Source organism: Mytilus trossulus, chromosome 9 (assembly GCF_036588685.1).
Source record: "Mytilus trossulus isolate FHL-02 chromosome 9, PNRI_Mtr1.1.1.hap1, whole genome shotgun sequence".
Classification (NCBI taxonomy): domain Eukaryota; kingdom Metazoa; phylum Mollusca; class Bivalvia; order Mytilida; family Mytilidae; genus Mytilus; species Mytilus trossulus.
Window position 1 is genome coordinate 46,635,002 of NC_086381.1, and position 15,991 is coordinate 46,650,992.

General features: G+C 32.5%; 2 protein-coding genes across 2 annotated transcripts; one reads left to right on the forward strand and one right to left on the reverse strand.

Annotated features, from left to right (window-relative positions):
- Positions 1-825: 825 nt before the first annotated feature.
- On the reverse strand, positions 826-1,383 carry LOC134684674 (uncharacterized). Its single transcript, XM_063543978.1, has one exon. It carries the CDS (start codon positions 1,381-1,383, stop codon positions 826-828), a length of 558 nt encoding a protein of 185 aa, XP_063400048.1.
- An 8,402-nt stretch (positions 1,384-9,785) lies between these two features.
- LOC134684675 (uncharacterized) lies at positions 9,786-14,122 on the forward strand. The gene is made up of 3 exons (XM_063543979.1): positions 9,786-9,993; positions 10,828-11,117; positions 14,051-14,122. The coding sequence occupies exons 1-3, from the start codon at positions 9,786-9,788 to the stop codon at positions 14,120-14,122; spliced, it is 570 nt and encodes a 189-aa protein (XP_063400049.1).
- The last annotated feature ends 1,869 nt before the right edge of the window (positions 14,123-15,991 follow it).

Sequence of the window (15,991 nt, forward strand, 5' to 3'; positions counted from 1 at the left end):
TACCAACTAAATATGTGAAATTGTTTTTAAAAGTGTATATTATTAAAAATCATATGGGAAGTCTATCTTTTAGGAAGGGAATGGTCTAGATTTTTTATGAACATGCATTTGAATGCACAATTTTAATGTTTTATTTAATTTCAGTCATAGTATATTTCTTTTGAAAATACAAATGAAAATTATTCTTTATAGTAAAAATGTAAAATATTGATTTATATGCCGAATTCCAAGTAATTGTTGGGATGTGTACACTTAATGCAAAACATAAGCATAAGAACACCAAAGACACAAAGTGTGTGGTTCTATTGATAAAGTAATGGTGTCAGAACACTCCGAGGGTGTTTTCAGTGAAATTTTGATATCTTTGTTTCATATTTTTTTTTTAAATTATAAAAACTCAATAATGTTTCAACAAACCTTCCTTAGTTTTTATCGTTTCATAATGATGCTCAGGGTAGCCGTCAGTGACAATATCAACCTTGGAATGCTTGGCCTGTGTCTGTTTGTTTTTCTGACTCACTAATGCAATATCACTTTGGCTGGTCTGAACAACAATTTTCCAAAATTTACTAATATTTTCGAGACTATTCATCATATCATTGGTTTCGAAAGAGATGATGACATCTGAAAGTTCATTGTTATTTTGTATGGACTTTATGAGGCTTTCTGATTCCATCAGTGCATGTTCAATTTGCTTGCTGATAAGATACGTTTGAAGGTCGGATGCATGCTGCTTTATTTTTGAAAGACTTTTTTGAAGATCATCTATCTCCTTTTGTTTCCGCTCTACAGATGCCAACATTTTTGCTGATTTTCTTTCTTTCATTATTTTCGATTATATGGAGTTCTTTCAATAAATGTTCTTTCAAGACGATCGAAGTGGTTATTCACTACATGCCTAGCTTTCTGAATTTCTTTTTTAATCGCCTGTCTTTGTAGTTTTAAAGACGATAGATTTCCTGCGCGATTCTTTTGAATTCTTTTTAAATCAGCAGTAACTTCCCGCATTGAATTTTCGATTTCTAACATCATGTTGGACGACTTTATCATGCAGACGACATCTTTTATGTCTGTGAGATCTTTGCAGTTCTTATGGTCTTCTATGAGACACTTTGAACAACAAGAACACTCGTGTTTATCACAGAAAGCTTGGTATCGATCACCATGTGATTTGCAGGTTTCTTCATGTTGGAGGACACTTACAGGTAACTTTTGAAATTCGTTTACAGGAATAATACCATGACTTTTCGATGCTTTATTCAGGATATGAAGTTCCTTACATTCCCCACAGAGTCCTGCATTACATTCAAAACACCATGCTGTTGATGGTACACACTTTTGTTTGGAATCGCATATGCCACAAAGTGGAGAATTACATGCCATATTCCTGTAAAACATTCACTTCATTGAATCATCATGCATTGACTGTGAAATACATGTTTAACTTCACGGTTTTTCATCAAAATTATTAAAGATTTAACTTTGCACTTTGGGTTTGAAATGTTTAAGTTGACTCGTGAAAATCTTACCATTTCTTTTATAATGTTATGCATTTTATAGGAGTAAATAATAAGGTAATTATCAAAACAATTGCTCTACTGGCTGTAACATTTACATGAGTCGAGACAACACTTATACGAGTGAAGATGACATTGATATAGTTATATAAAAAAGTATACAAATGCTTTTAGTTCTAATATCAATGCGATACTTTTAAAATATCATAGCGTGTTTTGTTTTTTTTATTAATATTAGTTCTTATTAGTATTAATATTTGAATGCTGTACCAATATTTGACAATTTTATTTATTATGTCTGTTTTGATCACGTATCGTTGTAAATATGACAGAATTTGACGAGACTGTCATACACGTGAGAGGTTTAGCGCTATCAAACCAGGTTCAATACACAGTACTGATGGGGTTTAATAAACAATGTCGTAATCAAATATCTAAGTATCAAAACTAATGTCAAATATATAACATTTTATAGCAAATTGTAGAATGAACGCACCGAAATAATATATATCTGATATGCTCGCAACGCACGCATGAAACACTTTCCTTATTGATAACAATGAAACTAACTTGTGTCAAAGATGAATCATACTGTCCTCGTTCAGATTGATTTGACAAAATCTTACCTTTACTTTTTAATCTCCTTTTTTATACAAATTAGGCAGTTAGATTTCCTGTTAGAATGGTAGAACACAAGTATATTTTTGGTTTCTATAAAGCGTGGTGTTGGCTGTGAGCCAAGGCTCTTTGTTTAAGGCCCTACTTTGATCTGTATAGTTTACTTGAAACAAATTATAACTATGATGGAAAGTTGTCTCATTCGAACTCATGCACCATCTTCTTATGTCTCTAAATCTTTAAAATTTCCCCTTATAAATAACTGCTTTCCAGTCTTCCAAGAACTTCATTTGGGTGCTGATTCTTTTGTAAAGTGCAATATGAACTAGCACATTTTTAAAGCTTTAACGGTAAAGACGGTTATAATGGTACAAGAACGATTTCATTTATAAAAATACCAAATAAACAGCACTGAACGATTTAAATTTATAAATATGGAAAATAAATATACTCATTTCTAACGTCAACAGACATTTACATCTTATTTATTTGTTTTCTAATAATTTTTTAAGTATTCATTGAAGAAACGAATATATTACCAGCGAGCTGTATTGGATTGGTTTGTTTGAATGAATGTTTTTTTTCTTTTAAGTAATGATATTTTTGTCTATTTCGATATTACCCATGTAGATAGGCTATACCAGTGTGACCCAAAGGGTGAATCTATCTCTTTTCAAAAGGGGGTTCAAAACCCAGGATAAAGAGGGAGGGGGTTTCAACCATATTTCCCCATTCAAATGCATGGATCGGCCAAAAAAGGGGGTTTCCAACACCGGACCAACCTGGATCCTCCATTGGACCTATATTAGAATCTAATAGGTCGGTAGACTATTTACAACCGCATTTAAATTCCGCCATTGCATCATCACTTCAGATAGCATTAGTCGGTTAAACCATGTGATTGAAAACAATAGACTGAACAGATTGGTAACACTTTCAACTATCAATCATTTTCGAAATTATAAGTTCATCTAAGCGTTTATTTTGTAACAGATACGAAATTTTAGTGATATTGATCCTCAAACATGAAGCCGGTCATGAACTAAGTTTGTGAATTTATGTTTGCGGTTTTCTTGACATGCATTGTGACGTGTCATCGTATTCATTTTATACTTGAAAACTATGGCAGTTATATTAGAAAATATCGCATTCATAAATTTTTGATATTAAAAAAACATCGCTATGTTATTAGATAAACAACGCATTGATATAATAAAATATAGCAGTATCTTTGACTAATAGGTGATTTTGGCTTAACAAACAATTGAATTCATCTCAATTGCATTCCAATGAATTTGCTACATGATATTTATTGAATGTGTACATTTACAAATGATAAATCATGCATTTATGTTTCATTTATTCAACAATTTAATTTTCTCGTTTAAATATACCTTGCTTGTTATTACATACACTTATTCATGGAAATTATACAGCAGACGTTTGTCGTGTTAAATGTCACCCTGTTTAAGGAAAAGAGTCATTAATTTTAACTGAGAAATCTGTCTTTCTTTGTACAAATGCTAACAATAGTCTGAAATTACCCACAATGCAACTGGTTGATATAAGACAATATCGCTTGTTGATACAAGAAAAGTTTTTATCAATTCGCTTCTTCCATAGACTGGGTTTGTAGTTCAATGCAATTATATTTTGTTTATAAAATCAATAAAAAATAGTTTAACGTCATAGTGACAGATCTGAAGGTAAAGAATTATTTTGACGATGTATTTCGAAAAACTTAGAGCCAAAAAAACACATTCTTTATACGACTAGCTGTCTAAGGATTAAAATATGAGATGTAAGGTTAGATGTCAGTGGGACCAATACGAACGACAACATCGCCGTCACAATACGAACCTTATCAATTGACAGGTTTATGATTTTAAGGCATCGATATATGCATGAGACAATACTTATTTATTGGTTTTATATGTTTGAAAAAAAATTAATATCTAACCAAGTGACATTTCCAAATTATTCAAATAAAGACAATAGCATGGTCAACTGATAAATAGAATGTTTACATTTTTTTTTAATATTATGTACACTGGTTTCATTCTAAATTTGTTCACATCCATACACCTTGTTTAGTTACCTGTACATAAGATTTGTTCAAACTTGTAAACTATGTGTCTTTAAAATGTTCAATACGTAGAACCGATGCAAATTTTTCGGACAACTTTTCTAGCAGTTAGAGAACAACCGTTTGACTTCAAAAGGGGGACTTTTTGACTTGCTAAAAATTCTGATCCCCAATTTGATAAGAAGAAAACAATCTGGTCATACAGATGATTAAAAAAAATCGGAATCCAGAGCTTCCCCATACATTATAGTTAAATATTGTAAAAAAATAAAATTTGATTGCTAGCAACGAAAAAATTGAACAAACGCGTTCGCCTGAAAGACAATCTGACCGTCAACCCCAACCCCTTTTAAAGTTAAATGGTTGCTACTTTATGAAAGCCATTTCGATGATATGTAGTAATAAAAGAGATATTCAAGATTTTTTGACTACACATTAAAACAGTAGGCTACATCAGCATGCTTACAGACGAAGAAAAAGAATTGAGATGTTAAGGAGCACTACATTTTTTTATCTTTTCTGTTTTTTTTTTTCTTTTTCTTTTGTTGGTATTTTTTTTCCAAGGAGTATTTTGCAAAAGTAGGGGGTAATGTTATTTTTATATTTCTAAGTGTATGTTAACGGATCTGAGATACTAGACAAACAAAATAATTTATATCTCACTGTTTTTAGTAATGCATTTATGTGTAAATCATTGTTTGAGTAAAGACCAGTGGCAGATATTTCTGTGTACAAGAAGACCTTTTCAAATAAAAATTTTGTTCGAAAATGATGATGCTATGAGTTTTGATAAGGGGGTTATAAAGAAGCGTTAAGTGGTATTTATAACAAATAAGTATATCAAGATCATACACATATGTCTGTAAAGAACTTTATTAATAATTGTAATAAATAGATAGAGGAAGATGTGGTATGAGTGCCAATGAGACAACTCTCCATCCAAGTAAAAATTTAAAAAGAAAACCATTATAGGTTAAAGTACGGCCTTCAACACGGCGCTTTGGCTCACACCGAACAACAAGCTATAAAGGGCCCCAAAATTACTAGTGTAAAACGGGAACACCAACGGTCTAATCTATATAATATCCATTTAACAAAAATATGTTCTTCTCTTAATATATATGAAAAAATTGCTGTTCAAAATGCCCAGTCTTGTGTTACACTTAACCTACACAAGGCCTACATTGACTGTCGACTGCATGTAGACAAACCATGATTTAAACTACACGTAAACATTGGGTTTTATCTTTTTTGAGTTTACGCGTGAGGTACGCTAACACAACACCGAGTTAAGGTCAATGTAAACAAAATGAAGGGCAAAATCTGTTGCATTACTGATCTACTTTTGAAAATCAATTTTCTGTCAATAAATGGAAATTCTAGATCTTAATTTGAATGATGAATATTAACATGGTATACACTTCAATTGAATTATTATACACGTTTACTCCTTCATACATACTAATAAAATTAATTTGTACATGTAAGCAGTAAAAAAGAACACTTTTAAAGTCAGCATTGTTTATTAAAAGTTTTAAAAAGGTCTTCAAATCAGGACGTCTTTTTTTTTAATAAGCAATGAAACGCAATTGGGAAATGAAGAGTTTTAATCCAAGTATTTACAATTACAACCATTTAAGTAACAAGATTAAGTGTTTTTGTTTGTTTAATCGAGTATCTTCAGAAGAAGGTATAATGAATTTGCCGTATCGTTTTGAAATGCTTATTTCAAATTTTCATGCACTGTTTCGTTAGGGAATTTTAACTCCAGGAACTCTTGAGGCACTACTATATATCTACTATATATAGCAATAAGATTGAAATTGTGGTAAATATCTGAGATTTTAGAGTCAAAGTATTTGAAGTTTTACACAGGAGTTGGGCTATAAAGATTTTTTAAAAAAATTATGTGAACACAGCTCAGTATTAAATGGTCCAATTTCAGTTATATAAAAAGGTATGAATAACTTGAACAACAGAAAAAACACACACTGATATATTTTTTCATAGTGTTTTGTATTTGTGTTTTATTCATTGTTCAGTGTTAATGAAATAAATAGGTCTTATTTCCAATGTTTTCCTTGAAAAAATAATTGAATACTCTTTTTTAAACTAACAAGCTTTTTCAATGTTTCCTGTTGATTCCATTGTTGGGCGTCTCTTTTTTATATGTAAAAATAAAAAAGAATATTTCCTCGTGATCTAATTATAACCTCAATCCATACAAACGTCTGACTCATTATTTATTTCGCAGAATTCTCATGTGAATTGTCAATTAACATGCTTCATTCTTTTTATAATCGAATGGACACAATGTGCTGAAACTTTTTAGCTTTTCAATGTAAGAACCCAATATACTGGTCAGTATAAGGCTAATTAAAAAAATGTCGAATGTTTTCATTAAGTTATCAAACGTTTGAGAGATGATAAAAGGCCGTATAGACCTGCTTGTATTCCAGATGGTATGAATGTTTAGTATTAAACTGAATGCAGATTCACTATATACCTCCATCATGGTCAACTATCAGTCTATTCAGTTTAATCGCAAATTCAAATAAATTGATTGATTGGTGATCGCAAATTTTAAGACTGATTATGAATATATGTAAGAATGTTTATTTGTATAAGTGATTTATAACCTTATTCAAATTGTTTTAACAAATGACAAGCACTTGTGTTGGGATGAATCAATTTGTCAACTTGGCCATTTAACACCTATAAGAGAAAATTCTGTACTGGAATGGTAGTTAAAAGGTTTATCTTTTATGCTATAAACACAAAACGAAGAAAAAATAAAACAAGTTTGTTATAATTATTTTCAAAAAACCTATTTTATAATTTGACTTTTCATATCTTATTTCAAAATTTTATCTCTTGAATCCTTTAAGTCACAAAAATTTGCCTTTTTATGAACAATTTATGCAAATGTGGGCAATTTTGCACGACCAAGACCATGAAAAAAAACCCACGGTAACCCATACTTTTTATTCTATTTTTGTAAAAAAACATATAAAATTCGTTAATTTTGCAAAGTGTTACCCCGATTTTGTTTTTTGTCCATGGGTTTATGAGTTTTGAACAGCGGTATACTATTGTTGCCTTTATTTAATTGAAGTATATTCCAAGGAGATATATACCTACGATCCCACTTCTCCTGTCAACATACTCTCTCGCTGCTTTACATGATGAGTTAATACGGATTGTTCTGTTGCGTTTAAGTTATTTAATAGTTGCGGCACATTTCAATATACTTTGTCACTGTACTATATCAAGTATTGCATAAAATGATAAAAACTTATTTTATCTGCACAAAAGATAATAAGCATGAAGTTAGAGAATTTCCTTAACTTAACTTGTAGGTACTAAGGATTGTCTTATCCCTGGCATTTTTTGGCACAATATTTTGAAATTATGAGTCCTCAATGCTCTTCATCTTCTTACTTGGTTTGGCTTTTTTTTAAAAATTATTTCGATCTGAACGCCACTGATATGTCTTATGCAGACGAAACGCACGTCTGACGTATTAAATTATAAGCCTGGTACCTTTGATAATTATTATAATATGTATATTTACAATTACATTTTCCAGAAGGTATCAAAAGCTTTTTTTGAGCTTTTCGTTGTGTCATTTTTAAGGACTTTCCGATTTGTTATTTGTTATTTTAATTTTTGGTCGTATTCGAGACCACAATTCAACCCGCATTTAGTTAATATGTGAACTTCTAGTTATCAAAATAATATAAAGCTGCTCTATTTGTACTTTAGTCAAAATTTAAGTATAAAATCTAGCAAAAAATAAGATAACATAAGGGAAATTCAAAATGGAAAGTCTTTTACAAAATCAAAAGATTAAAAACATTTAACAATTGGGCATATTCCTGACCTGGCACAGGCATTTCCCAGTGTAAAAAAATACCATTTTATTGATTAGCAGTAATACAACTTACCAAACAGCAAGAGGAGCAAACACGATAATAAGCTTAAACTTTTAATCACCACTTCTAATGTCCTTGTTTTAAAATAAACGCAATGATGCACATCCGTTTAAAACTTCATATACTCATAAGGTACCAAAATATTTTAATTTAAAACATTTTTTTTCCGATGAATAATATCCTAACGGAAAAGATAAGACAAATTACACTATATTCAAACTATATTTCCTGGAGTATGATACATCTAATGCGATTTATTTAACCTTCATTAAACTTTCAGAGTTGGTTTGCATTTGAAAAATATACAAACAAACAAGCAGAACGAGATCCTCATCAACGGAACATATTTTCATGAAGCTGCTTTTCATTACCGACTATACAGTATTGGATTTTCATATTGTTACAGACATTATTGTAATCTGTAATTGGTCAAACTAATTTATTTGGACTTTGTCATGAAGTTTCTAACTGGCAATCATAACATATATCGCCTTTTTTTCAATAAAAACAACAAAAAAAATCATACGAATACAATACCAGTCCATACAACTATTTATAAAATACTGATATACATGTTATACCTCATATGATTATAAGGAAACCAACACAAACGCAAAAATTAATATTTTGACAGCCCGCCGTATTTGATGGACGTCTGATGTAATATCATTATCAAAATTACAATATTGTTTCTACGTTTCTATACATTTTGAAAAAACATTCTCTCTCTTTGAATATTAAATATGTCAAAGATTTTTGTCGTGGATTTTTCAATGGAAACCTGTATCCGACGAAAATGCACAAACCTATATAAAGGAAAAAAATAGTCGAACCTCACCTACTATTACATGTATAACAAGAGAGTTTTAATAAAATAAAAATTCTTGAAATGATAAACAATACATTCATAGTATATATATATATATATAGTTCATTTTTTCTATTTAGTATTTATTTTGTATTAAGATTCATTTTGTTACATCTTGTGATTAATTTTATTTGGCAATCGCCAATGACAGTCACCAGGGTTAAAGAACATCAGTTTTTCGACCTGTTAGTCCAATGCGTTTAAACATACTTTTTAGAAATTTTTAATTGATGTTTATATTAATGTTTCATGTTCTGTCCGACTCGGCTTCTGTTAAAATCATTATTTATTTAGGTGGACGATAAACATTTTATTACTAGATTTATTATGTCTGTGGTAGAGACGGCAATGTTTTCTTAACCGTCTCATGACTTGGTGCACGTGTTAAATTTTCAATCTTTGTCAGGTTTATTCAGTCAGTTGCATTGATAAGATAGTAACAGTATAGAAGTGCAAACAATTCAAATCAATTATTTGGTTATTTCATAACTTTTAACTACTTCTTAAAAATGCCGCCAGTTCGTAAAAAGCGTGTTTCCAGTAAGAAAAGTAAGAAAAGTGACACACCAGTTATACAGAATTCTAATACAGAATTGACACTTGACGAAGTTAAAGGAAAACTAAGAAAGCAAGGCATCAGGGCTCCATCAACTTTCACAAAAGAGCAGTTATTGGAACTATTAAATGAGAATTCAGGATAGGATAATACAGTTATGCCCGAAATTCCAGCATTAACTCAACTTACCACCAGTTTAAACAACATGGAGCAAACTGTTCAAAATCAAGGAACTTTAATTCAGTCGCTATTAGTTAGAGAATCAAATATCATTAGTCAACCTGCATTCGTGAGTGATATAAATAATGGAGTACATCATGATACAGGATCTTATCACACTACCAAGGTTTCCTCAGGCATGTTTCCGCATGTTCAAGCAGTGGCACCGAACATTCGGAAGCAGATTTTAGAAGGTAAGTACATTAATCTGACTACCCTTCTTAACAATCAAGAAAACGTACAAGATAACAAAACCGTTGATGAATCTGACGGGTCCGTATTGTTAATCAAACATCGCGATCCCCGCCTTCAAAGAAACTTGTCTATACAAGAGTTTCTAGAAGCTTTTAATATTTACAAAAATATTATCTGTGAAAAGCAAGACCGACGAATCGAATTCGATATGTATATTCAAGATATCATTGATATCTCTGCAAGATATAAAGGTCCCGTTTTCTACGAGTATCACAAGGCTTTCGCAAATAAGGTAGCTGCTATCAAACTGACCCATGGTAAAGTTGTAGATTGGTCCATCAGAGACGAAAAACTCTATTCATCCATCACAAGTGGACAAATAATTAAAGAATGTGAAACATGCGGTAGTCTTGGGCATCTCACAGCTGTTTGTCAAACGTTACCAAGCTTTGGTCAATCGAATAATCGACCGAAACCAACTTATAATCAAACTCATTTTCAGAAATCACAAGTTGGGAGTAACGATCGTGTTGATTCCAATACAGATATACGAGGACGCCCTGTTCTTTTCTTTCGTGGTCGGGAAGTGTGTAACAATTTCTTATCAGGAAAATGTTTCAAGGGGACAAAATGTTCATTCGCCCATGTTAATACTAGATCATCTACTGGTGCTACTCCGAACAATGGGCCGTCACAAGAACAAGCGCAGGCCAAGAATTGACTAGTGTCTACGCCTATTGATATCGATCAACTTGAATTTGAACTTACACATTATCCAGATAAAAATTTTGTTTTTAATTTAATTAATGGACTTCGATATGGTTTTGACACAGGCATAAACGTACTACCAAGTAAATCTTTGGAATGTAAGAATTTATTGTCTACCAAGAAATTTCCCGATGATGTTACGAAACTGGTAGATGACGAACTTCGTAAAGGATACCTTATTGGACCATTTACAAAACCTCCGTTTGATACTTATAGAATTAGTCCGATAGGTATTGTTGAAGGAAAATATTCAAAAAAGAAAAGATTAATTCTAGACCTCTCGGCTCCTCACAACAATGATGAGCATCACAGCATCAACGATTTGATAAATAAGGAAGACTATTCATTAACCTATGTAAGAATTGACGACGCTATACATATAATTAAGTCATTAGGAATTAAAAGTCAATTATGTAAGTGTGACGTAACCGATGCATTCAAATTAATACCTGTACATAATTCTTTATGGCGATTTTATGGATTAAAATGGAATGACATGTACTATTTTTATACTCGTTTAGCATTTGGTTGCCGTTCAATTCCCAAGATATTCGATACATTATCAGTGGCAATATGTTGGATCTTACAAAATAATTACGGTTTGCGGCACGTGCTAAATTACCTGATGAGAAGCTTGTTAGAATTAAGGATATTTTATACAGCTATCTTAATAGACGTTCATGTACTAAGCGTGAAATGTTAAGTTTATTGGGTCATCTCAATTATGCATGTAAAGTAATTATACCAGAGAGATCGTTTGTGTCGTATTTATTGACATTAGCACACTCCGTTAAAGAACTTTATCATCACGTTACAATTACAAAGGGATGTAGAGATGACATGGCAATGTGGTTTAAATTCCTAAGTCAGTGGAATGGTATATCATTTTTTATCAGCGATAACGTTATTAATGCGTCCGATTTTCATTTATTTACGGATGCTTCATCAACAATCGGATACGGAGGTTATTTTAGGAAAAGGTGGTTTCAAGGCAGTTGGCCCCACGATTTTATTCGGCCCGATGAGGAGTCTTTCTCAATGGCTTACTTAGAATTGTATCCGATTGTTATATCTGCTATTTTATGGGGGCATGAATGGTCTACTAAACGCATTCTTTTTCATTGTGATAATATGTCTAGTGTGTACATTATTAATAAGGGTCGTTCAAAGTGTAACGTAATTATGAATCTTGTTCGCCGTTTAACTTGGTGTGCGGCTAAATTTAATTTTGTTGTACATGCTGTACATGTACCAGGGAAAGAAAATAACATAGCAGATGCTCTTTCTCGTTACCAGATGAAGCGGTTTCGACAATTGGCTCCAGAAGCTTCGCCAAATCCATGCACCTGCCCTCCTCATTCCGAAATTGTGTGGAGTTAGACCAAGCAGTCGACAGCTTATGGAATAAAAGTATCAACGTGAATACCCGCAATGTTTATTCAACAGGATATAAATGTTTTATTCAATTTTGTGGCAATCATATCACTGGATTCAACTCAAGGACTTTCAATATGTCTAAAGTTTCGGAAGATTTATTGATCTATTTCGTGGCCCATTGCCAATCAGTGTTAAAACTGAAATATTCAACAATCAAATTATATCTCGCTGGAGTTCGTTTTCATGGAGTTATTTTGATAATGTGAACCCACTTTGTGATAAATTTGGTCATACATACCAACGCTTGCAAAATGTGTTAAATGGAGTTAAAAAATCTGAGAGTAAGCCATTACGACAAAAGTTACCAATAACGTTTAAAATTTTACAGGAAATAGTAACTTGTTTGCAATGTGGATTTTTCAATCATGATTATATGGATTTAACATTTCAAACAGCGTGTGTTCTGGCATTTTATGGTTTTCTGAGATGCAATGAGTTTACATGTAGAACTGTGTTTGATCCAGATTCAAATTTATGCGTTTCTGACATAAATTTCGTTTCAGAATGCGAAGTAACTGTTAATTTAAAAGCTACAAAGACAGATATATTCCGACAAGGTATTATAATTTCCTTGTTCAAGATAGAGGGCGTCGTTTGTCCGTATAAATTGCTATCCCAGCTGATGAGTGTAAGATTAAACCTAAACGCAAAGCAGAATGATTCGTTTCTCGTTGAAGAAACCGGAAAACCACTTTCCCGGAACTATTTTATAAGCAAGCTGAAAACAATACTCATAGCATTAGGATATAGTGACAAGGATTATAGCGGACATTCTTTTCGATCAGGTGCGGCCACAAGTGCTAGTTCTCAAGGTATTGAGGACAGCATGATACAAACACTGGGACGTTGGAAATCAGATTGTTTTAAACGTTACATTAGAACTTCCAAATTGGATATTAAATCCGCGCTGGAAAAGATTAAATGACAAGATACAATGCCGAAAACGTTTTTTACCATCGGTTATAACTTTGTAATTTGTCCTCCATCCTAGCCTTGTGTCTTTTCTTCTCACGTTGATCTCAATATTGTGGTTAAGGATTTTTATATTGACATTAATTTTTCTCTAGATCAACTTTAATTTTAACAAGACACAAGGCTTCATCAGGCACAACATCTTCAATCTTTTGGGGTTACTCAATATGCAACTTGGGCAGGCAACATAACGTTACATATTTCGTTTTGGGCTATGATATTTTATTTTGGCCAAATATAATATCGTTTCCCCAAAACATTTCTGAGTAGTTAGGGTGCCTACGTGCCTTAACGAGGAATAGTCTCATCTTGATTGCTCAACAGCTCTATTTCACGTCGGTCTATGCCCACAAAGATTTACTCTTATGCGGTACCACGTGGAAAATCAAGTAAGGCTATACCGCTCGGGAACGGCTTGCTAAAGTACTCTGAGACAAGTAGACTGGTAGTCGTACACACACGTGTATGCAAATACCCCTATGGTGACGCATTTCTGTCAAAGATATGTGGCTAGCTCAGGCACAGTATTTTAGCGGCAAATTATCCTTAATTATCTGAGAACACACTATCATTTTATGTACATACTGTGTGTTTTGTGTCAACTGCAGGTAGCATGTAATTTGTTTTGTTCTTGATTTACAATATGACAGAACTGAGTGAATTACATGATACTAGAGAAAAAATATCCTCAAGCATTCACACAGTGTGCCGCGCACACTGCTCGGATAGTTAAGTATAATGTTGGCGTCAGTTAGTTTACATTCATCGCTTTTTATTCACTGACGCCAAGGAAGTTTTCTGTAACATAACGTGTTGCCCTTAAGCCCAAATATTTGTATAATAAAAATAATTATTTTATTATGTTTTATATTCTTTCAGTACTCAAACAATCAGACTGGGTATCTTGAAATACTTCCTGCTGGACGTTTACAGGCTTTATATCAACAATAACTACTTTCGTAATTATGGTATATTGTCTGTGATCGTTCTTATAGACGGTCATTAAAAGCTATCAATTATCTGCGGTCAAGGTTAATTTATATGTATTTGTACATATCTCTAATCATTGTTCACGCCTGTAATTCTCTTATCAAAGGTCTATTAAGGTCAACGCATTGAGGTTTTATTAGTTAATTGGCTTTGGTCTGCTGTGTCGGTATTAACTTTGGATCATACGCTTGATGTGTATTTATTATATTTGAAACATGTTGTATAAATTAGAAATTTTTAATTGATGTTTATATTAATGTTTCATGTTCTGTCCGACTCGGCTTCTGTTAAAATCATTATTTATTTAGGTGGACGATAAACATTTTATTACTAGATTTATTATGTCTGTGGTAGAGACGGCAATGTTTTCTTAACCGTCTCATGACTTGGTGCACGTGTTAAATTTTCAATCTTTGTCAGGTTTATTCAGTCAGTTGCATTGATAAGATAGTAACAGTATAGAAGTGCAAACAATTCAAATCAACCCTCCAGCCGCCCCAACACCGCCGATTATTATGAAGATGTTGTGCCTTTATGGTTCACGTTATGTTACTATAATAAATGATCAGGCCAGACATTTATGAACATTTTCTGAGTAGTTAGGGTGCCTACGTGCCTTAACGAGGAAAAGTCTCATCTTGATTGCTCAACAGCTCTATTTCACGTCGGTCTATGCCCACAAAGATTTACTCTTATGCGGTACCACGTGGAAAATCAAGTAAGGCTATATCGCTCGGGAACGGCTTGCTAAAGTACTCTGAGACAAGTAGACTGGTAGTCGTACACACACGTGTATGCAAATACCCCTATGGTGACGCATTTCTGTCAAAGATATGTGGCTAGCTCAGGCACAGTATTTTAGCGGCAAATTATCCTTAATTATCTGAGAACACACTATCATTTTATGTACATACTGTGTGTTTTGTGTCAACTGCAGGTAGCATGTAATTTGTTTTGTTCTTGATTTACAATATGACAGAACTGAGTGAATTACATGATACTAGAGAAAAAATATCCTCAAGCATTCACACAGTGTGCCGCGCACACTGCTCGGATAGTTAAGTATAATGTTGGCGTCAGTTAGTTTACATTCATCGCTTTTTATTCACTGACGCCAAGGAAGTTTTCTGTAACATAACGTGTTGCCCTTAAGCCCAAATATTTGTATAATAAAAATAATTATTTTATTATGTTTTATATTCTTTCAGTACTCAAACAATCAGACTGGGTATCTTGAAATACTTCCTGCTGGACGTTTACAGGCTTTATATCAACAATAACTACTTTCGTAATTATGGTATATTGTCTGTGATCGTTCTTATAGACGGTCATTAAAAGCTATCAATTATCTGCGGTCAAGGTTAATTTATATGTATTTGTATAATCTCTAATCATTGTTCACGCCTGTAATTCTCTTATCAAAGGTCTATTAAGGTCAACGCATTGAGGTTTTATTAGTTAATTGGCTTTGGTCTGCTGTGTCGGTATTAACTTTGGATCATACGCTTGATGTGTATTTATTATATTTGAAACATGTTGTATAAATTCACTTTTTCGGTCTTTTGGAAAATGTTGTTTGTGCTGTTTTTAGACCCTTCTACAACGAAACTTGTTTACATGCACACGTATACAAATTGCGGTTTTTATCCAACGCAATCATAGGTTTGAACGTAGTTTTCAATTAAAACCAATAAACGATGTATGACTTGTCTAAATTTAATAGAAGAAAGTTTCTTTTTATTTCAAAAATGGAAATCATTTTACTGTTAAACAAAATATTTCTTGTAAAAGTTCAAATATCATCTATTCTCTCATATGTTCAAATAGTGA